The sequence below is a fragment of the Herpailurus yagouaroundi genome, unplaced genomic scaffold, assembly GCF_014898765.1.
Source record: "Herpailurus yagouaroundi ecotype Mexico unplaced genomic scaffold, PumYag 160, whole genome shotgun sequence".
Classification (NCBI taxonomy): Eukaryota; Metazoa; Chordata; class Mammalia; order Carnivora; family Felidae; genus Herpailurus; species Herpailurus yagouaroundi.
Genome location: NW_024412401.1, coordinates 25,672,266 through 25,695,779, shown reverse-complemented (window position 1 = coordinate 25,695,779; position 23,514 = coordinate 25,672,266). Strand labels below are relative to the sequence as shown.

General features: G+C 39.2%; 1 protein-coding gene across 1 annotated transcript in view; it reads left to right on the top strand.

Moving 5' to 3' along the window:
* The window catches only part of ERP44 (endoplasmic reticulum protein 44), a 97,012-nt gene that overhangs the window by 59,279 nt on the left and 14,219 nt on the right, over positions 1–23,514 (top strand). Inside the window, exons 5-10 of the mRNA XM_040481824.1 lie at positions 6,576–6,760; positions 8,225–8,340; positions 10,972–11,029; positions 12,610–12,726; positions 16,355–16,466; positions 17,417–17,558. Of these exons, the coding sequence (XP_040337758.1) occupies positions 6,576–6,760; positions 8,225–8,340; positions 10,972–11,029; positions 12,610–12,726; positions 16,355–16,466; positions 17,417–17,558 (730 nt within the window). The remainder of the gene's footprint in view (positions 1–6,575; positions 6,761–8,224; positions 8,341–10,971; positions 11,030–12,609; positions 12,727–16,354; positions 16,467–17,416; positions 17,559–23,514) is intronic.

Here is a 23,514-nt window from a genome sequence, read left to right as displayed (position 1 = left end):
CATATCCCTTGTGGATAAGGGCGTGGGGGGGGGCACTTAGTGCACTTTTCCTCTTTTATCCTGTTAATGTCATGAATTACATCAATTGATTTTCAAACGTTAAACTGAAGGGCTAGACCAAATCTAGCTTGTGATGTATTATCCTTTGTACACAGTGCCAAATTTAGTTTAAGATTTTCAAGTTTTGCATCTGTGTTCTTGAGTAAGACTAACATATACTTTACTTTTCTCATCATTTCCTTGTCAGATTTGGCAGAAGGATTATGCTGACCTCATAAAGTTAGTCAGGAAATGTTCACTCTTTTTGTATTTTCTGGAACATTTGTATAAACAGCATTATTGGCTGCTTAAATGTTCGGTAAAACTTGATGGTGAAGCTTTCTAGAAATGGAGTTTTCTTTGTGGGAAGGCTTTGGATTATGGATTCAATTTACCTAATAATTTTAGGACCACTTATGTTTTCTATTTATTCTGGTGTCAGTTGGTAAGTTGTGCTTTAATGGGAATTTTTTTAATTAAGTTTTTAATTTTAATTCCAGTATAGTTACTATACAGTGTTATATTCATTTCAGGTGGACAGTAAAGCGATTGAACAACTCTATACATTGCTCAGTACTCATGATGATGAGTATGCTCTTAATCTCCATCTGCTATTTCACCCATCTCCACCCCCCTTGTACCCATCGGTTTGTTCTCTGTAGTTAAGAGTCTGTTTCTTGGTTTGTCTCTCTCTCTTTTTTCCCTTTGCTTGGTGGTTTTGTTTCTTAATTTCCACGTATGAGTGAGATCTTAGCTGACTGACTTATTTCACTTGGTATTATACCCTCTGGTTCCATCTGTGTTGTTGCAAATGGCAAGATTTCATTCTTTTTTTAGTGGCTGAATAATATTCTGTTGTACATATATACCACATCTTTATCCCTTTGTTTGTCAGTGGACACCTGGGCTGATTCCATAATTTGGCTGTTGTAAATAATGCTGCAGTAAACATAGGGGTGCATACATCCTTTCAAATTAGTGTTTTTGTATTCTTTGGGTAAATACCCAGTAGTGTGATTACTGGATCATAGAGTAGTTCTGTTGAAAAATTTTTGAGGAACCTCCATATTGTCTTCCACAGTGGCTGCACCAGTTTGCATTCCTGCCAACAGTGCAAGAGGGTTCCCCTTCTTCCATATCCTTGCCAGCACCTGTTGTTTCTTGTGTTGTTGATTTTAGCCATTCTGACAGGTATGGCGTGGTATCTCATTGTGGTTTTGATTTGCATTTCTCTGATGGTGAGTAGTGTTGAGCAACTTTCCATGTGTCTGTTGGCCATCTGGGTGTCTTTGTAGAAATAATGGAAATATTAAAACTTTATCTAAATCTCCAAACTTATTGTCATTATATTATTGATAATATTCTCTTAATATCCAAGTTAAATATTCCTGCTACATTCCTTAAATTAATTGTTTTCTCTCTCATTTTTTTTTCTTGATCGGTCTCTCTAGTGGTTTATCAATTTTATTAGTCTTAACAAAAACCAAATTTTGGCTTTTTTGATTTTTTCTATTGTATATTTGTTTTCCACCTCATTAATTTTTGCTTTTATCTTTCTCATTCACTTCTCTATTCCTTGTTTTTAATTTGTTCTCTTTATAAATTTTTAAGATTAATGCTTAGCTCTGTTTTTCAGCCCTTTCCTCTAACATCCATTTTAATGTCATAAACTTACTCTGCGTATCACTTTGGCTACATGCGGCAAATTCTGATATGTATTTTCATTATCATTCAGTTTCTCTTTGTGGTTTCATCTCTGGTCAATGTCTATATAGTTTTTTAATTCTCATAAGTTGAATCATTTGAAAGTTGTTGAGAATTTTTTCATGACTCATCGTGTTGATTTTTTACATGGTGTGCACACCTGCAAAGAATTTGTATTCCACAGCCTCGAGGTAGTTTGTCCTCTATGTGCCAGTTTAGTCAAGTTTCTTGGTTGCATTGTTCAAATTCTCTTTATTTTTATTTATCAGTTGCTGAGAGAAATGTGTTAAAATTTTGATTATAGATTGATCTTTGTAGTTCTGTAAGTTTTTATTTTATATATTTTTAGGCTGTTACTTGATGTATACAAATCAGAATTGTATCTGCCTGTGGAATTGAACTTTTTATTATGAAGGGTCCCTCTTGGTCTGTAGCACTGGTTTTTGCCTTAATATCTGCTTATTTACTATTAGTATAGCTATACAAGATTTCCTTTGATCAGTTTTTGCACAGGATATTTTTCCTCAGCCTTTTTCTTTCAAGCTTTGAGCATCCTTATGTTTAGATGTGTATTTTATAACTAGTATATAGTTAGATTTTACTTCTGCACGTTTGTCAAAGATCACTTCTATATGTATATGTAGGTCGATTTCTGGTTTCTATTCCATTGATCTGTTTATCTTTATGCCAGTAACACACTGTCTAGATTCCTGCAGGTTTACAGTAAGTGTTGAAATCCACTGGTTTAAGCTCTCTAGTTTTGTTTATCAGGGATATTGGTAATTTTCTTACAGTGTCTTTGGTTTTAGAAAAAGGGTAATGCTGGTATCATAGAATGATTTGGGAAGTAAACCTTTCCATTCAGTTTTTGGGAAAACTTTGTGCAGAAATGGGATTATTTATTCCTTAATATTTGGTAGCTTTGGCCAGTTCTCATCATGGCTTTTTGCTGGTAGTTCCAATTCAAATTAAATATTACAGGGCTTTTACTTAATTTTCTTAGTTTTCTCTTTGTATCTTTTTTTTCTCTTATGCTGAAAATCTTGACTCTTAGTGGCATTAGCATAATTGCTCGTGTGCTTTATCTATAATATGTGTGTTTATTTCAAAATAACAATGCTAGTATTACAATTTTTTAAAATGAATTTTATTTTACTATTAAAAACATTTCCATAGTTCCAAAATCAAAAGTATAAATCCAAGGTATAGCCAGGGAAAACTAAATTCCATCTATGACCTTTTCTTGCTTTTTCTCCCATTGATGGTATTTTGGGGGGGGGGGGGTGGGCCCAAAGATTATATGTACTTGCTTATATCTTGTATACTCATATCTCACATACTTGCTTATATATATCTCATATACTTGTTTTTTTTTGACTTAACAGTGTATCTGGGAGATTGGTCTTTAGCAATACAGAGCGATGTTTTTTGTTCCTTTATGTAAGATCCTACTACTTCATTGTATGGGTGTACCATACCTTATTTAAGTAGTCCTTTATTGATGGATATTTAGGGGAAACAGTAACTTTTATTTTTTATTTTATTTAAAAATATTTTTTTTAATGTTTATTTATGTTTGAGAGAGAGAGAGACCGAGTGCGAGTGGGGGAGCTCAGAGAGAGGGAGACACAGAATCCGAAGCAGGCTCCAGGCTCTGAGCTGTCAGCACAGAGCCCAATGTGGGACTCAAATTCACGGACCGTGAGATCATGACCTGAGCCAAAGTCAGACGCTAAACCGACTGAACCACCCAGGTGCCCTGAAACAGTAACTTTTAAAAAGACATTTTCCATATTCCAGAGCAGAGCATTGTGGCATTGGCCAGTAGAACTATTTAACCTAATTTTAACAACATTTTATATTCTCATTTCTGCATCACTGTAAGCATTCATTTTATGATATGCTAGGTTTCACCATATAGTGTGCTAGGGACTGAATGTGTTTTTTCATTAGGAAGTTAAAGTTTCTTTTTATTATTTCCCTGGGCTGGTTTTCTTGTAAGTAGGGTAACCCTAAGCCTTTGTGGCCTTTGCCTAATAAGCGCCTCTGTTTATCTTTTTTAATTTTTTTTTCAACGTTTTTATTTATTTTTGGGACAGAGAGAGACAGAGCATGAACGGGGGAGGGGCAGAGAGAGAGGGAGACACAGAATCGGAAACAGGCTCCAGGCTCCGAGCCATCAGCCCAGAGCCTGACGCGGGGCTCGAACTCACGGACCGCGAGATCGTGACCTGGCTGAAGTCGGACGCTTAACCGACTGCGCCACCCAGGCGCCCCTTCGCCTCTGTTTATCTTAAAAGACTTTCGCTTGCTTGTGAAAGCACCCTTACTCTCAATTTGTAGCACCTATTTAAGTAAGTTAATTCCTTGCTCAGGTGATAGAACCCACCATTCTCATGACACCTCAAAGGTGTGTTTTCTCATTATAACTTATCAGGTTGAAAAAGGGCTGGTAGATATATCCACTAGTCTTCTGTTCAAGAAGTACCAGCTTCGAATCCAAACAGATTAGTGTCTATATTAAATATGTGTATATTACAATATCTTACTATTATTTCAGATTTCTGTGATCTGGTGAATAAAATACTCTCCTTGGCCTCATATATAACCAGTAGTTCCCTTTGTTTGCTTGTATTTGTCTTTGTTCAAAGGATTTTAGTAGTAAAGCGTGATATCCTCCTTTGTAAATCCTCCGTGGAGTTCACCAGAGTGTTATGTGATCTAACGTAGCCTTCTTTCTTGGAGAACCCATATTCCCTGCTTAACTTCTAATACATCATTTTAACTTTCTCTGGTGGTTTATCCTAGAGAAAACAGAATACAACCTTGACTGTCCAGGTATTATAAGTACTTTCCCCCTTCCTGGGCAGTGCAAAACCTTAAAATACTTTGAGTCATTAGCCTCCTTCTCACCTCCTCTATCCCAGCTTATATGTTGCTGGTGTCATCGTGTATTTTAGCTTGTGCCAAACCCCACAAGGCATAACTTTACTGTTTTGTATAGTCAGTATTCATTTAGATTTTTAAAACTGCTTTATTGAGGTATAATTGACATATAGAAAACTTACGTATTTAAAATGTACAAATTGGTAAGTTTGAGCCGTGTATACACCCATGAAATGGTCAGCACACATATGTATGTGCATACGCTCTAGTATACTTGTTTCTACCATAGAACCTCTTAGAAAATGAAGGGGGTCGGCACAGCCGTATTGCAGTTCTGTTGGGTTTTATAGTCACTAGAATGGGAGGCGGGGTAAGAGAATTTCCATGGTTTGTTGTGCCACCATTTTAGGATTCTCTCATTTTATGTATTTATTTATTTTAAGTTCATTTATTTTGGGAGAGAGAGAGCACACGTGACTCTGAGTGGGGGAGGGGCAGAGAGAGTGGGAGAGAGAATCCCAAGCAGGTTCCACGCTGTCAGCTGGGAGCCAGATGTGGTGCTCAATCCCACAAACTGTGAGATCATGATCTCAGCTGACATCAGGAGTTGGGCACTTAACTGACTGAGCCACCCAGGTGCCCCTGCCTTCAGGCTTTCTGTTAAAAACTCAGTTAATAAAAAAAAAAAAATGTCACCTGTTTTAGGCCACTTCACTGCCCTCTCAGTGCATCTCTTATCATTTTAAAAATTCATTGCATCTTTTATCATTTTCACATATGTGAGTAGTATGGTATTTGAGCTTCTCTAGTGCCTAGAAGATACAGATTTCTTGTATTTGCCACCTCTTGGAAATAACAGCAGAAATACTTTTTTTTACATTCTGATTTGGTCTATATCTTAGTAATTGTGATTTCTGCAAATGAGATCAGTATACCTTTTGATGTAGATTCTTATTTTGAGACTTATAAACACTCATAATTTTAAGGATTTGTATGTGTGTGTGTATGTGTGTGTGTGTGTGTGTTCTTTTTAAAATCTCCACTGCCTAGGAATATACCCACAGGTCATAATAAAGAGACTTTTCTTTTAGTGTATACTGTTGACTTTGGGGTTTTATTGCATTAGCTAACACAAAATTTGTGGATTTGGGATTATGAATAATTCTTCTAGCAAAGAATCTAATATTTTTAGCTTTGAAAGTAGTTTAAAAATAAATTTAGTTTTCTTTTGTTAAATGCTGTAAGAAATTCTCACATGTACAAAGTAAGGTGAGTAACTATTTTCAAAATCGGAATTTTGCACATTCTGATTACTTTCTGGAATCTATAATGTTTACTAACACTAAGAGTTTACTGTGTCATGCATTTGTATTATCTCATTTAATCCTTAAAACTACCCTATGTGTTAGAAATTATTATCCTTACGTAACAGATGAGAAACTAAGGCATGGAGAGTTGATACAACTTACAAATTCATCCAATAAATAGCAGATTTGGGATTTAAACCAGGCAATATATGTCCAGAGCCTGGCGCTTAATCAATATAAATTTGCCGTGATTAATTTTTTTCTCTAACACTGAAAAATAATTATATGAACCAAAATATTCTCACTAAATAATTTTAAGGTTTTTTTTTTCCAACGTTTTTTTTTTTTTTTTTTTTAATTTTTGGGACAGAGAGAGACAGAGCATGAACGGGGGAGGGGCAGAGAGAGAGGGAGACACAGAATTGGAAACAGGCTCCAGGCTCCGAGCCATCAGCCCAGAGCCTGACGCGGGGCTTAAACCCATGGACCGCGAGATCGTGACCTGGCTGAAGTCGGACGCTTAACCGACTGCGCCACCCAGGCGCCCCCATAATTTTAAGGTTTTTGACTGTTGGGCTAATGCGCTTACCCAGACCAAGTACGAAGGTGAAGTTAATTTTTTTTTTTTCATTCTTTTAGCTGATATAGCCCAGAGATACAGGATAAGCAAATACCCAACCCTCAAATTATTTCGTAATGGAATGATGATGAAGAGAGAATACAGAGGTCAGCGATCAGTGAAAGCACTTGCAGATTACATCAGGCAACAAAAAAGCGACCCCGTTCAAGAACTTCATGACTTAGCAGAAATCACCACTCTTGATGTAAGTTGTTAACTTTTACTGGATCAAATGAACATTGCCTGTTTAGTTGATGTAAACAGATTCTTATGCAATCAAAGAACCTGAACATTTTCTTATATTTTATTGCAGTGAATATGACATATACATACTTAGCGAGTTGAATTTTCCTTGAATCAATTCTAGAGGGAAATGCTAATGTTTTACTGAGCCTCTGGATAAAATATATAGCATCCAGTAGAGCTGTACTAATTTAAATTAATTGAGGGCAAAGAGTACCCTGGGTTATGAAACCTAGAAGTTAACCTCAGGTATACGGGTATATGCAACCAGAGTTTCCAGATTTTCCTTAGTGGAGACCCTCAGGCTATCTGCTCTAATTACTTCTGTGTCGGTTCTTTGTATAACTTAGTGTCATCTAAAATAGCCTTCCCTTAATAAAAACCCTTTCCATTATATACTAAGTAGTGTTAAAAAAAAAAAAAATGAGTTGGGGCTTTGGGCTGTCAGGGTCGGTTTTGAGATTTGACTTTTACGTGCTAGTGAGCTAGGCAGTTAGTTACCCTTTCATGGATGCTTTCAGAAAACACAAGGCCCCTGCGTCAGAGACAAAGGACATTATTGCTCACATCCCAGCAAACAATGGGACCAGGTTTGCATTTGTGTCCTTGCCCTCCAAGTCCTGTGGAGGGGACAGGGAGGGTCCAGACCGGTGCCTGCACATGCTGTGGGTTCTGTTGCAGGAGAACTCCTGTTTCAGAGCCAGCAGTAAGCCTGCTGCTTGTCCCGGAGGGAGACATTACCTCACACTCCCGTGTTGCTTGCTGCAAATGCAAGCCTGAGAAATGGCCTGGATAAAGGGTGGACAGGATCTTGCGCGTGGCTGTGCCTAAATTTGTAGGAATATGACAGACCCATGAAGAAGACTCTACCAACTGTAATACGTTGTGAACTGGTGTCCTATTTTAAGAATAGTCACCCTGTTTAGGAATAGATTATCACTGATTAGTTAAAATGAGCTGCTAGAAGGAAATGTTTATGATTACATTAGATTGCAGTTAAGATTGTTTTCAACCTTCATGTCATCTTCAATAGTTTTGGACTAGGTGTTAAAATCAAAATATGCATTTATTTATTTTTTTTTTTTAATTTTTTTTTTTTTTTCAACGTTTATTTATTTTTGGGACAGAGAGAGACAGAGCATGAACGGGGGAGGGGCAGAGAGAGAGGGAGACACAGAATCAGAAACAGGCTCCAGGCTCTGAGCCATCAGCCCAGAGCCCGACGCGGGGCTCGAACTCACGGACCGCGAGATCGTGACCTGGCTGAAGTCGGACGCTTAACCGACTGCGCCACCCAGGCGCCCCCAAAATATGCATTTATAGTCCTACTCCGTTTATATGTAATTGAACAACAGCTGGGTGAATGAAGTAATATGTTTATAGCACTATATATGTTTGCAAAATAATCACATACTTTATTTTACAGCGCAGCAAAAGAAATATCATTGGATATTTTGAGCAAAAGGATTCAGAAAACTATAGAGTTTTTGAAAGAGTAGCAAATATTTTGCACGACGATTGTGCCTTTCTTTCTGCATTTGGGTAAGTATCTTAATGGAGAGTGTGTCAGTGGGTCAGCTTGGCTGCCATGTTAGATTCTTGTTGTGTGTGGTCATCTTCTGAAGATGAACTCTCCGGAGATGATCTCAGTTCCCATAAAGTCACCAACCAGTTTTCCTTACACCTGTCTGACCTCGAAGAGTTCTGTTTATTCTTCCTTCTGTACCATCTTCTGCTTCAGAATATGGGTGAGCAGAAAAGAATGGACAAGTTAATGACTACCTCTCGTGCTCATTTACTAACACAAAATGCTAACTTGTGGGGTTTCCAAACTGAAACAACTCCCAGTCTTTCTCATTAAGAAGACTGGGTTTTGTTGTCTTGGTTAATCTCGGGTTCTCCACCACCTTTTCTTCTCCCTTCCCTGTCCCAGAGGAAGAGTCCTCCTTCCCAAGGTTAACTTCTTTACTTGTGTCTTTGTAACCATCCCTTCAGGAACCTCTGTGGCTTTCATCCATCACTTGTCCTTGCTTTCTCATGTGTTCACCCTGACCCTTTTCATGAACTACTTTCTTTTTCCAAAAAACATGATTCTCTCTTTCCAGACCTTGAGCTATAATCCTGTCTCTTTCTTTTCATTCCCAAATGTTTTCAAAGACTAGTTTATGTTAGGCTACCTTGAATTTCTTAAACTCTAACCAGTGAAAAATCCTTACTCTTTTGGAAGCCGACTTTACCTTCATTACTCTCGTGAAACTTCCCTCCACACAGTCACAAAATGCTCCTTAATTCCCAAGTCCAGTGGGCTTTTTTTCAATCTTTAATCCTCTTCAGTTTCTCTGAAGGATGTGACACTCAACTACCCTGTTTTTTTTCTGCTATGTCTGCACTGTGTTACCTTGAATCCCCCTGGTTTGCTCCTTATCATTCTGATTTCTCTTTCCTATTTTTTTTCTTTCTCTCTCAATGGAATCACTCAGTAGTTCTTCCCCTTTCTTTTCATTGGGGGTGTTCTCCACCATACTTTGACTTTTTGGAGTACTATTTCTCTTTTCCTTGGCCAGTAATTGTTAGACTTAATCTTGGTGCCTATCTTGAGTAGAGCCCAGGTTTCTGGCACAGTGTGTCCTTTCCATTTTGTGACCTTCATCCTTGTTTTAATGCTTCTGTAGATTTTGTGTGTGTGTTTTGTTGTAAACACTATCAGTGATTTTTGGAGATCAATGTAGGAGTAAATAACAAAGGAACTCCTCCCTGCCTTGCTTTTCGCATGACTGCTTTCCAGCTGTACGGGCTGCTTGCTTGCGTCCTCACACACTGCGGGCACACTGAAGGCAGCAGAGCCCTCGCCCTTCCTGTTCTCCTAGACACCAGCTCCCCAGAGCTTTCCTGACAACTTTATATAAAAGAACACTGCCAGGAAGTCTGGGTTGCTCAGTTGGCTAAGCGTCCAACTCTTGATTTCGGCTCAGGTCACCATCTCACGGTTCATGGGTTCGAGCCCCTTGGAGGGCTCTACACTGACCATGCAGAGCCTGCTTGGGATTCTCTCTCTCTCTCTATCTCTATCTCTCTATCTCTTTCTCTCTCTACCGTTACCTGCTTGGGTGTGCTCGCTCGCTCTCTCAAAATAAATAAACATTAAAAAATAAAATAACACTGCCGTCATCCAGCTTATTAGCCTTTATCCACCTAGTTTTCTTCAGAGCACTTTTTTTTTTTGGTTTCAATCACCCAAAATAAATGTATCTATTTGCTTGTCTCTCTTTCTACCAAAACGTAAGCTTCGCAAGAGCACAGGCACTGTCAGTTCTGTTCACTGCTGTGTACCCAGTGCCAAGACCAGACCTGATACAAAGGAAGCACATAGTGACTAGGGAATGAATGAATGAATGAATGAATGAATGAACGAACGAACGAACGAGTGAGTGAAGTGTGTTCTTCCTTTTTGTTCCATTGGCATCAGTCTCAGCTAGCATCCCTTGCACGCCTCTCCTGTACTACTCTAGTTAGAAAATGGAGATAAATCTGTTCAAGTAATCCAAATATAATTTAGAAAAAAAGTTACCCATTTGACTTGGAATTTATTATAGAATTCAGTCACCAAATATTGATGGACACATTTTATGTGCCAGAGTATATACTGTTCAAGGCATAGGAAAAAAACAGTGAACACATAAAAAAATTTGGTTGTTGTGGAACTAAATAACTAGGTTATTTCAGTTCATCTACTTTTTTTTTTTTGATAAGTTTTGGTTTTAAAAAGTAAAAAGAGAATTCATGATTGTCTGACTTGCAAGCAAATAATGTGTTTTTGTGATTGATTGATCTGTGTGACCACATCAATGACCTTGACCCCAAGTTACTGGAAACAGGCTGGTGTCAAAAATAGCTTTTTAGTGCTAAAACTGCCATTCTAAATTTATAAAATATTAAGTCACAAAAAAAGCTAACTAAAATTTTCCTTTAAAAAAATGTGCCTTGCATTAAAGTTTTCCTTTAAATATATGGTTTTGTTGGTATTGCACAGTCTTATAAGTAGGAAAGATGATGGACAAGTATATATTTCAAGTCATTATAATACATGGCAAAACAGCTAGCCAATTCTCTTTCATTCAAGTATATTACTGCTATTATTTTTCTTGAGTATCGCTACTTCTCTCTTCCTATCAGAGCTGTTTCAAAACCAGAAAGATATAGTGGAGACAACATAATCTACAAACCACCAGGGGTAAGTTGCTATTTCTTAGTGTGTATAATTTTAAGTGTAATTTAAATGTATAGTATGATCTATATTTTTTATAATCTGTAATTCATATTTTTTAATTCACAGAATCACAGACTTTGAGTATAAAAGGAACCTTAAGGCATCTTTTTCTATTAATCCAAACTTTTTAAAGATGGGGACATATAGGCTGAAAGTCAGATAGGGATTTAGTAGCCAAGCTGAGACTAGAGATCTCCTATCCCCAGGCCAGATCTACCTCTCTGTTTTGCATTCGTTTTAAGACCCAAATGCAAAACAATGTTTCAGTGGTCTGTGATCACCACTCCTACCTGAATCAGACCAGCCAAGCTCCTAGGTCTTCTGGGGTGTAAATTAACCTGATACTTGCCAGATAATAAGGAGCGGCTAGGTGGCTCTTAGCCCTTGGCTCAGAAGTTAAGTGTCTAAACTTAGAAGTAGCTGCTTAAGTCCAGATGATGGTAACCACAACCAAGAGGCAAAAATCACAGTCTGTGTCATCTCGTGTCCTCTCGTTTGACTTACCAGTATGTCACTGCCGTTTTCACACACGTGCAAATAGAAAATTGTTGGTATTTTTTGGGTTCATGGTTTTTATTTTAATGTTGTTTGTAGTGTCTTGATACAGTGAAGTTTTTAATTTTCATGTAGTCATATGAATGAAATTTTTGCTTAGATCATTTCCTCTTCCAAATTCAGAGAAGTATTTGCCTGTTATTTCATTAATACTAGGTTCCATAGTGTGACCATCTCTAGGTTATCAGAATCCAGTGCAGTGTCTCACTGTGTATTTTGGTTGTTAAGCGCACAGGCTCTGGAATGAGATTCAGGTTTAACGTGTCAAATCTGCCACCTTCCTAGGTGTATAACTCTGGGAAAGTTCCTTAGCTTCTCTGACCTTCAGTTTGTTCATTAATAAAAATAGCCATGATAATAATAGTCCTTGCCTTTGGGGGATGTTTCAAGGATTAAATGAGTCAACACATATAAGGTGCTTACAACAAACAGTGATTTGACACAGTAAGTTTACTCAGTTAATGGTAGCTATTGTTTTTGTCATCATTTTAAACACTTCATAAATATGGATTTTGAGTGAATGTGGAAAGAGATATTGTAGGTAATATTAGAGATAGCTATGCCTTAGATTTATAGAGTATCTTGTATTTCTTAAGGCCTTTTTCCTGGAAGTTTCCACATTTTCTTCTAACATTTTCAACTCTAAGGGATAGCTAAATCAATTCATTTGGGCGATTCTTTTTCACAATGCCTGCCTGCCATTGGTAAAAATAAATAGTTAATTGACTCAAATCGGAGGAAAAGCAGAAGGCTTAGACATCACAGGTTGGGTAATTAGGTCTCTGATAAATACAGACTTACCAGCTTTTTTACACAGCTCTCTTCCTTGGAAGTTTCATGATTTTTCGTTTTTGGGGTTTTTTTGTTTTGTTTTGTTTTTCTTTTTTGTATACCCTGTAGATTTTCTGGGTCATAGATGGCTTAGAGAGTGCATTTTTACTAACACAGGTTAGATTCATTTAATTTTTTCCCCCCTGCTTTTGTAATAGCATTCTGCTCCAGATATGGTCTACTTGGGATCTATGACAAATTTCGATGGGACTTACAATTGGATTCAAGATAAATGCGTTCCTCTTGTTCGAGAAATAACGTTTGAAAATGGAGAGGTATGGCTTTCTAATGTGTGTTATCTTGAATTCAGATTTCTGAAAGAGCCAAGGTTCCTCCAGACATCTTACTGTTTTACTACAGACTTACCAGTTGTACAAAATCGTACAGTGAACAGAACTATATCGTAGCCATTTCCGAAAAGAGGCCAGTGGTTCTTTGCCTTTACTGTCCCAGAACCCCTCTGTTGCATTTCCTGCCGTAGCAATGGTTGACTACAGCCTTGAAAATAAGTTTGACCATGGCCTCTCAGGTGATTCTGATACTCTCTCTTGGTTAAGGGGGTGCCTTTTGAAGCAGTGCGCTGCAGATTTCGGTTACAGTTAATTATATACAGTGAGTAATCTTTTGCCATAAAAAGGTTTTTCTGATTCCTGTCTACCCTAAAAGAATGAACTTGTGTCCTCTTTCATCGTAATCATGACAGCGGTTATCAGTTATCATGTAACTGACCTCAGTGATCCCATGCTTCTGATCTAAGTCCATCTAAAGTCTTATAACTCTCACAGAAACAAAACACAAAAGCCTAAGATTGGAGGAGCAAATAACAAAGGCCTAGGTGTGTGACGTACATAGAGAGCTGTGCATTGCATGTTAAAGAATTAGAATTGTATAGGTCAGATTTTAAATATACAGCTCAAGAAATTATCAAGTGTGAGCACACCCATACAACCACCACTTAGAGATTGGCAATTCTGTAAAGGCTCAGCTGGTAAATATTTTAGGCTTTGCAGTTTGTACGCTGTCTTGTCCCAAGTGCTTCAGCTCTGCCGTGGTGGCACAGAAGCAGCCTCGGACAATACCTGCCCCAGGGAAGTGACGTTCAGTAAAGCTCGCTCGCGCTCTTTCCTAGTTTATCCTATGAGCACCTCTGCTACTTTGCTCAGTTCTCTAGGCTTCGGGTTTGTTTAGCTGAATACAATTTTTTATTGCATTAGTTTATTTACTCCTCAGAGGCTTAGAAAGAGTTAGTAACTTGTCCCGATTATTCACCTGCTCTCGTTGTTCTTGTAGGAATTGTTTCCAAAAGAGTTGAAAGGTGTAGACCTGGAAAACCTTAAACAACAAATAGGGGTTCCTCTCCCCACCTCCACAGTAGTTGACACATTTAAAAGTCTTTAGATTTTTATTACATGTTGTAACCAACCACCCCAAATTATTTAAACTATGAGGAAAGATTTGTTAGCCTCTAAAGCTGGTTGTCTTGATATCCCTCTCCTGAATCTTTGGTACCTATTTCATAAAGAATGTGTTGGTGGGGACACAGGTGAACAGGGAAGCCTAGGCAGCATAAACTACCGGCTACTATGTTAATGTATGTAAATTGGCATAGCAACCTAAGTGACATGGATGTATTCAAACTGCTTGTCTATTCATTATTTCTCTCCTCATGGTCGTTGGTACATCCACCTCTTGCTTAGTGTTACAAAGCCGCATGTTATATTTGTTTTTACTTTTAACCTCCTCGCTCTTAACTTTTCTAAAAGGTGACCGCTGAGTCTTATTTCACTAGTACTTATTCAACAACGTGTGTCTTCATTTATGCAGTCATAGGCTGATCGCACGTTACCGTGTACAGTAATCTGTGAGCAAAAGAGAAGCAAAATGAGAGTCTCTGTTTTTAAGATGTTTTCAGCCCAGGAGCTAGCACGTACAGAAAATGTAACATTAAAGACATGCCGCATGCCGCATGAGGGGCACTGGGAGATGTTCTGGGAATTCAGAGGACAGTGTTCATTTCTACCTTTGGCGGAAATGGAGTAGAAATCCAGGATGACTTTCTAGAAGAGGCTTTTCAGTTCTGTAACAAAAGGGCTAAAAGAGAAATAGAAGGGCCCACAGAAATGGTGAAGTAAGAGGAGGGGCCTGTGCGTTAATGTTGAGTGTTGAGGGCACTGGTTAGACTTTACAGTGTAGATAATAAAGAGGTGAGTGGGAATCCAGACTTGGATGGAGGACTGGAACTGGGCTTGGAAGTAAAAGGGACCAAATTTAGTGGTGCTTGAGGTTGTTGAACTAGTTGAAGTGGCCAGGCTAGAGCAGAGAAGTCCAAAGATGGAACTGTGGGAGTAGCAGAAGCAATGAATGGGTTGGGGAAAGAAAGAAAGAAAAAAAAAAAAGGGCGAAAAGAATGTGAGCTAAAGAGATAAAAAGTGAGGAAGAAATTGTAAATCAGCTTGCTGAAAGATCACTGCAGTGCCCGGGGCCAGGGGCTGGGGGGCAAGAGAAGTAGACAGGGACTGCCAGTGATTGAGCGTGGAGTTTCTTCTTGGAGCGATGCAAACGTTCTGCAATCAGGTACTGTCGATGTTTGAAAACCTTGTAATAAAATAAAACCTACCAAATTGTACACTTTAAAATGATGAACTTTTATGGTATGTGAATTACATCTCAATTTTTAAAAGGTAAACATAGGGCTCCTGGGTGGCTCAGGCAGTTGAGTGACTTTGGCTCAGGTCACAATCTCGCAGTCTGTGAGTTCGAGCCCCATGTCTGGCTCTGTGGTGACAGCTCAGAGCCTGGAGCCTGCTTCAGAATTTGTGTCTCCCTCTCTCTCTTTTCCTCCCCTGCTCGTGTTCTGTCTCTGTCTCAAAAATAAATAAACATTAAAAAAAATGTTTTTAAATATAAAGGTAAATGTGACAGGAAGCTTAATTATTCTGTGTACAAGTGTAACAGGCTTAAACACGGAAATAGAAACCACGAGCAAGCTCTTGTCCTGGAAGATAGGTTCCAGTTTCACTGTTTTAGGATAAAGGATGTTTGTGTTTTCTACTGTTGCAGTTTCTAAATGACAGAGAGACACGCAAAAGGATAGTTGATTGAAATAATTGTATTATGAGGCCCTTTCTGGACTTATCAGTCCAAACTTAGCATTTGTCAGAGAGAATAAATGATGAAAATATGCTGTCTACTTATCACATTTCTCTTGATTATTCTCAATAACAATAATAAACGTTCTTCAAGCACTCAGTAATTTTCAAGGCGTTTTTGCATACGTGCGTATACAAGGTACAAAACATACACATACATAGCGGTGTTAATAATGTCGATACATTGTGTATTGAAAACTGGCTGTCTTGTGGGGGTTTTTGTCTTTTGCTCTGAATCAAACACTTTTCAGCTTAGGGTCATTCTCTTGTGAGTGGAGTGGATTTTGCAACAGACCTTAAAATAAATGTGTGTTTGCCAATTAGATTTGTTGCTGGTATACCCACTTAGTTTTTCAGTGTTATTTTTGAAGACTGAAACTACTAATCCTGTTTCCCCCACCCTAAAGTCCACATCTTGTCGAAGAACCAGCAGAGTTCCTTCTTTGGTCGGCTCCTTTTGAAAATGTCCTGGTTTCAGCCAAAGGGAACTGATAGACCAGCCCAGTGGTTACTTTAAGTCAGATGACTTCCAGCACTAGAGCAGGACATGTTTGTCCTCTGAGTGCCTGGGAACTTCAGGTAGAAGGCAGAAGGCTTCCTTCCTCCATCGAGGCTAATGTTTCTTTACACCACTGGACCCTCTTTTCCTGGGAAGTTGCAGCTGTTACACGTGTTACTTGGGTTGGGTTCAAATTGTTCCTACCTAGAACAATGGAGAGGCCTGATCATTCTTATTGAATACTTCTGTATACAGGAATTGACAGAAGAAGGACTGCCTTTTCTCATACTCTTCCACATGAAAGAAGATACGGAAAGTTTAGAAATATTCCAGAATGAAGTAGCCCGACAATTAATAAGTGAAAAAGGTAGACAGATTAAGGTGTTTATTTTCAGCCTTTCTTCTATCCCTCCCCTCCCCCATTACATTCATATCAATGTAAACGTATTTGGGTTAAGAGTTTAATAAGTAATGTTAACTCTACTTACCCCCTGAATTTACATGTAAACATGGGGGTGGGAGGCATTAGTGGAGCTAATATGAAGCGGTGGCTTTTTTTTTTTTTTAAACCATGACTCTATTAGCTCCCTAAAATAGCATGAAAAGTGGGGTCATGGGTGGACAACATTAGTTTTATGTACTTTATTCCAGCATCTTGATACTTTTCTGGTCCCTTTCTAATGGATAGTTCCAGAGATGTAAGTTCGAGACTTACACGGTCTAACATTTATTTCTAAATGAAAGAGAATTGAGTAGTTCTCTGTGGAGTTCTTCAAGCCATCAGAAAAGAGTATGAAATTATCACCTACTTTCCCTCTGTAGTTAATGAAGAAAGTCAGAACAAAATAAAGTTAGGGCATTGTATACAGCCACGCCCTTACTGGTCACATAGTAAATATTTTGGGGTTGAATTCCATTAAATGTCAACCAGTAGGGACTGGAAGGGCATCCTTGATGAAATGAAGATGGCCCCTTGAGAAGGGCTTGTATGTCAATTTCATGAACTTGCTGAAAACCCAGATGGGTAGGTGAGTGCCCATTCAAGGGAAAAAAAAAAAAAAGGTCACCATAGCATTTATATTCAGGTTGAGTTCATATAATTTCTAAGGAAATTCTACTCTGCCCTAAGCACTAAAATTCTACCTTTTAAAAATGTTGTAATATTTAGGTTGTAGTTTTAGTGATCTATAATACTCTAAAGCGTATTGATTTTTCATTTCATTATTTATTTATTTGTCACTTTTCATGAACTTGTAATCTTATGAGAATATGATCAAGAAAATTCTAATCTGTCTCCAAATTCTATTTCTTATAAAGGTACCATAAACTTTTTACATGCTGACTGTGACAAATTTAGACATCCTCTTCTGCACATACAGAAAACTCCAGCCGATTGCCCTGTCATAGCTATTGACAGCTTTAGGCATATGTATGTGTTTGGAGACTTCAGGGATGTATTGTAAGTATTCTCTTTTCCCCCCTTTTTTTAATTACTGATCTGTGTCTCAAAAATGAACTTAAAACCATTGTTTGAATATTTTAAATAATCCTATGTTGAACCAGTAATACTTTGTTATTTGGATAGCTGGGGTTTTATTTTTCACTCTAGAGTGTAGTATGATTGAGAATTATGATATATTCCTATAGAAATGCAGCATTACATGATCCTAATGCTTGGGAAAAGAAAATTTTTGCTTTTCCAGAAATTAGTTCTGAATGTTGTTTGGTGTTTGTCAGCATGTCAAAGAAAGTAGATTATAATCCTAGGTCATCGTAAAGGTACTTGGTAATATTGCTGCTCGTTTGTGATATTTAAAGACCTTGAAGATGGCTATGACTAGGCATTCCTATGGGTATACGGCTATGAAACTTTCCAAGAACAGATAAGCTTTCTGAACCCGTTCTCAGCTATTCATAGTATTAATAAACATATAAACCTGTAACTACCATAGATTTTAAATTTTTATGAGCTTTCTGAGATGTTAAATATAGTGGTTAAAAATGGAGACGTTTCTTCATATTTGAAAATTTTAAGCAACACAGGTATTAATTCAAATTAGACCTTTTCTTTTAAATTTATTTAAATACCCTTTTTTTTATGTCCAAAGATTAAAATTGCATAGATAGAGGATGATCTGAAATCCTCTATTTATTGCAGAATAAACTACCTCACTCACTACTAAATATTTCATTAGAGATGTGGTTGTTTGATAGAAGATTCTCAGCCTTACCATATAGCCTAGATTTGAGTCCTGACTTGAGCAAGTCACTTAACTTCTCTGTTCTTGTTTCTTTACACTTAAAATATGGTTGGTGGTACAACCTACCTGTTGAGATTGTTATGAAAATTAACGAGAGGGGATGGTTGTGTTATGAAGCATAAAGTACTAATAAATATTTGTTGTTTTTACTTTACCTACACTCAAAAGGATACCATTTAGCCTATTAACTCATTACATATTTATCCACGTCTTGTATATGACAATCTTTGTGTAATACAAACCAAGTCATATAAACCAGTGGTTTAAGGTTTACTAAGTCTGGGCCCTTGCCCTCAAAGAACTCACACCCGAGTAGAGAAAGGAGACAATAGGGTAATAGGCAGTTGTGTTTTATGATATGATAAGGACTCTGACAGAGTTCAACAGAGAGGTACTTGATCCAAGATCTAGAGGTGTGGATGCCTAAGGCAGGCCCTAAAGTTCTGGAGAAGCTTATCCTGGAGGGAAAAGGAGACAGGGCTTGGAGAAGGGGGACATTGGTAGAACCAAGCACGAGACTATGGCTGAATAAGTGGGAGTCGGGATGCTGAGGGATGAGGCCATGAGAAGCAAGCAGCAGCTAGCTCGTGAAATCTCTGTGATGCGTTAGGGAAATTTGACATTATCTTCAAAACTCTGAAGTCAATGAAGGGTTTGAATCAGGAGGTTTTTAAATGTTTTCATTTTTTATTTTTTAAAGCTTATTATTAGAGAGAGAGGAAGTGCACGCACAAGCACATGCACAGGATGGGCAGAGAGAGAAGGAGAGAGAGAGAGAGAAAGAGAGAGAGAATCCCAAGCAGGTTCTGTACTGTCAGAACAGAGTCTGATGCGGGGCTCGAACTCATGAAACGTGAGATCGTGACCTGAGCAAAATCAAGAGGTGGAGCCACCCAGGTGCCCCCAGGAGGTTGTTTTTTAAAAATCACTCACGCAAACTGGAGAATAAATTAGGGTGAGTAGAAACAGAATCCAGGAGACTATTCAGTAATCTGGGCAAGAGTTGATGACAGACAACAAGTTGATTCCTGAATGAACAAATTGCCTAAATAAATTTCAGCAGTAGCACTAAGGCAAGACAGAAGCAGGAATCTTGAGATATTTTGTAGGTGGAATAGGAGGACTCGATATCTTAATAAATGGGGGAAGGGAGCTGTGAGTGATGGCCAGGAATCTGACTGGCACTGCTAAGTGGGTTAGCCATTAACTGAGCTGGGAGCTCAGTAGAGGAGCAACCTTGTGGCAAAGGTATTGGGTTCTCTTTCTTGGCATATTGATTTTGAGGTGCCTGTGGGCCACAAAGGAGGAGATTCCAGTAGGGAGTTTGCATGGCTCCAGGATTCAAGAGGGAGATAAGGGTGGGGTCTTGAACACATGAGGATATAGCTGAACTTACTGAAACAGATGAGATGACTTAGCACAGGATTGAAAATGGAACCCTGAGGAGTAGCAACACTGAAGGGGAGGACAGATGAAGGAACATGTGTAAAAGACTAAGGGGGAGGAGTAATCACAGAAGTGAAAGAAAACCAGAAAGGAGTATTATGGTAATTGAGGGAGGAGCACTTTCAGCAGGAAGGAATGCTCAATCCAAAGATAAGGATGAAGGATCCGTTAGATTTGCCTCCCAAAAAGGCAGTATTGTAGTGCATCGAAGAGTACCGTTTGGTGAGGAGATGAAGATTTGACAATGAAAGTTGTTGCAAGAAGCCAGCCTCTAAAGGGAAAGAGAAATAGGGGGACAGATCCAGAGACACATAAGATGAAGTGAGGTTTTAGCTTTTCTTTTCTTTTTTAACCCCTTTAGGGTACAAGAACTAATCATGACTAAATGCTTGTGGGAAGGGGGGCGCCTGGGTGACTCAGTCGGTTAAGCGGCCGACTTCGGCTCAGGTCATGATCTTGCGGTCCGTGAGTTCGAGCCCCGCGTCGGGCTCTGTGCTGACAGCTCAGAGCCTGGAGTCTGTTTCAGATTCTGCGTCTTCCTCTCTCTCTCACCCTCCCCTATTCATGCTCTGTCTCTCTCTGTCTCAAAAATAAATAAAACGTTAAAAAAATAAAAAAAAAATGCTTGTGGGAAGGAATCAATGGATTGAAGGGTTATTGAACAGATAGGAGACAGGGGGGCTAATTGATCAAGCAGAGCCATAGGAGCACAGAGGGAATGAGAAGCATCCTTCTTCCTTTCCCGTGAGAAAGAGGGGAAAGGGGGTGTTTAGTGATTATGGTGGTAGTGACAGCAGCAGAAGACTGCAGAAGGTTCCTGTCCAGTTCTTGTTTTTAACTATGACTAAGGAAGCAAGATCATTTACTGAGAGTGGGAGGTAGCGGAGAATGAGAGGGCAGGACTATACTGGATTTTGAAAGGAGGAGTAGTTGTACGCAGAAATCCACCTGAAAGGTCCAGATCTTCCTAGCGTCTCGGCATTTATTTAGAAATCGGAACTCATAGTGGCGCCTGGGTGGCTCAGTCGGTTGAGCGTCCAACTCTTGATTCTGGCTCAGGTCATGATCCTAGGGTTGTGGGATCGAGCCCCATGTAGGGCTCTATGCTGAGTGAGCATGGAGCCTGCTTAAGATTCTCTCTCTCTCTCTCTCTCTCTCTCTCTCTCTCTCTCTCTCTCTCTCATAAGTAATAAAATAAAAATTGGAATTTGTGTAGTCCCCTTAGCAAGCGTGTGAACATTGACGGTTAGGCTAGATGGAAATGTCTTACCTGGTTGAGTGTCCTCTTCCTCTCACTCCTTAGGCTTGTTCCCGGAAGCTATTAGCTCAAGCTAAAGTGAGATTTTTAAGAGAGGGTAGTTCTGGTGTCTGGGCTCGCGGCAAGCGCCTCCAGCAGAGAGACGGTGCTCGGCATTACAAATACTGCCTTCTTCGTGGGTTGTTTATGTGAAGTTTTTATCAGCACATTTCCCTACTTCTCATAGCGGATAAATCTCCAGTTTATTGACCTCTTCGTTTTCACTGCAGACTTACAGCCCTAATTATAAAGTCTCAAATTAGTGGAAGTCGACAGGACACTGACTCGGATTAGGTTTACTGTCAGCAACCAAACTATGCCCAACTTCGGCTTTTATTCCTAGGAAATTGTGTTACACATCAAGAAACATCTGTGAGGAATTCTGTCTTGGCTATCTTAAGTTTTCTCCTCCAGTTCTGAAGACAGATTTAAAGCACTAGTCTGACTAAGCACTTCTGATCCCACCTCTGTTGGTCAGAGAACCCAAACTAACACAAGTAGGTGTATTCTTTATGACGTGACCTAGCGCCTCTATTCCCCAGCCATGGTTGACTGCACCAAGGGGTGGGCACCTGACCAGGAAAGACTAATCTCTTAGTTGGCATTATTCTACTTATGCCCTGGTGCAAAAAGAAACCACACCAGTGAGGTGGTTTCCGAAGAAATCTGGAAATAGGAAATAGTCTTCTCCCATCCTTCAAGTGTTCAGTCCTGTGAGGAGGGAGGGAGATAAGAGAAGTGACTATACTTGAAACTCTTTGAAATAAATTACTCCTTTAATTTCTCCCTTAGGTGCCTGATTTTCCCTCCTAGGCACCGTTCGCTCTAATAGTTTTTTAATTGTAAGGAGGCACATGCTGCGTGAGCTACAGACTGAGCCTATGTGAATAGATGTTAGTGTTAAAAATCAAATAAAATATGTGGCAAAATGAATCTGACACACTTAATGGCTTGCATAATTGTTATTATGCTGCATGGTAAGTAAGGCTTCAATGATAAACAGTTTCCATAAATTACTGTAATTATTACTTTCAGTAACTCAGCATTTCTGGGGTCAGTTGGAGGAAGTGTGGTTGTGGTAAGGGCAAGAATGCAGATTTATAGTGCACAGTCTCCCCCGCCACGCCCCCCATGCCAGAGGTAGGCCTGGGGTTGTGGGAGGAGGGTATGCTACCAGTGTTCTAGTCACCTCTCCCTTATTTCAGAGAAACCGGGGCTAAGGGAGGTGATGTAACCAGCAAGGGCACACGGCTAATTAGCAGCAGGCCTAGGATTCACATCCGAGCATACTGAACCCAAAGTCTCAAACTCATAACACTTAATATCAAAGCAGTTACATTTTCAGTACATATAAAAAGCAATGTAAGTGTGAATGCGAAAGATGTTTGGCGAAAGGTACTTACTTGTATCTGAAACTAAATCACAGATCTGAGTCTTTCTTTTTTTCCTATAGGTTGACCAGATTGGTTTCTTGCCAAATGTAAAAGAATAGATTTTATATGTGGAGGAAAAGAATGGGGTGGGGGGGGGGGTAATTTAGGAACCTAAGAGCACCTAAGGGCAGGTCTAGGAAATGTTCTATAATCTACAGGAGAAGAAAGTAGGTGGTGGCGTAGGGCATAGGCTGTTGAAGGACTTTCCGGAAAGACTCGCCTTTCAAAAACTGTGGCCAGGAAATACCATAGCATCTGTGCCCCTGCTGGAGTGTGCTTACGTACTGCTGCGGGGGCCCCAGTGATGGGGAGAAGCCGGACAGGCTCCAGGGCACTTAGGAAAATGGAACAGGCTATGCTAATGCACAGTGCCCTGACTGTGGGCACCAGGTCTTTTACCCCAGATCACTAAATCACGGAAAGTGATCGTAATTCCTTAAACTGCTAGGGCTGACTGGCTGCATTGGTGTCAGGGGAGGGGCGGCTGTGGCGTGGAGATGAGAGGCAGGGCAGAACTAAAACTGGGAGGCGGGTGCCGCACTAATTTAGCGGTTTGGTCGCCTGCTGACCAATTAGCCTGTCTCCTCGAGCTTGGAGGGGCAAACCAGGAATTGGGTGAAATGATAAAGAACTTGGAAAGATAGGTACAAGAAAAAATTTAAAACCAGGTCACCATTAGTTCCCTTTAAAGTCTGAGAATTTGTTTTGTTCTTCATTATCTAGGGGCTCTATTTTTAAAAAACCCAAATGAGGCTCTTTTTTTTTTTAAGTGCAAAAAATTGGTACTGGGAAAGCTTCTTAAAAGGCAGATTTAGTTTTTATTATCTCTTGCTATAGCAACTTTGTGGCAGCATTAGTAGATGTTCAAGAAGTGTTTTGATTAACTTGCTCTTAGTTTTAACCTTTCTGTTATACATTTAAGAGTTTGACTACTTTGGATATATATCTTCACATCTGGGATATAGCCTGGTATTTACC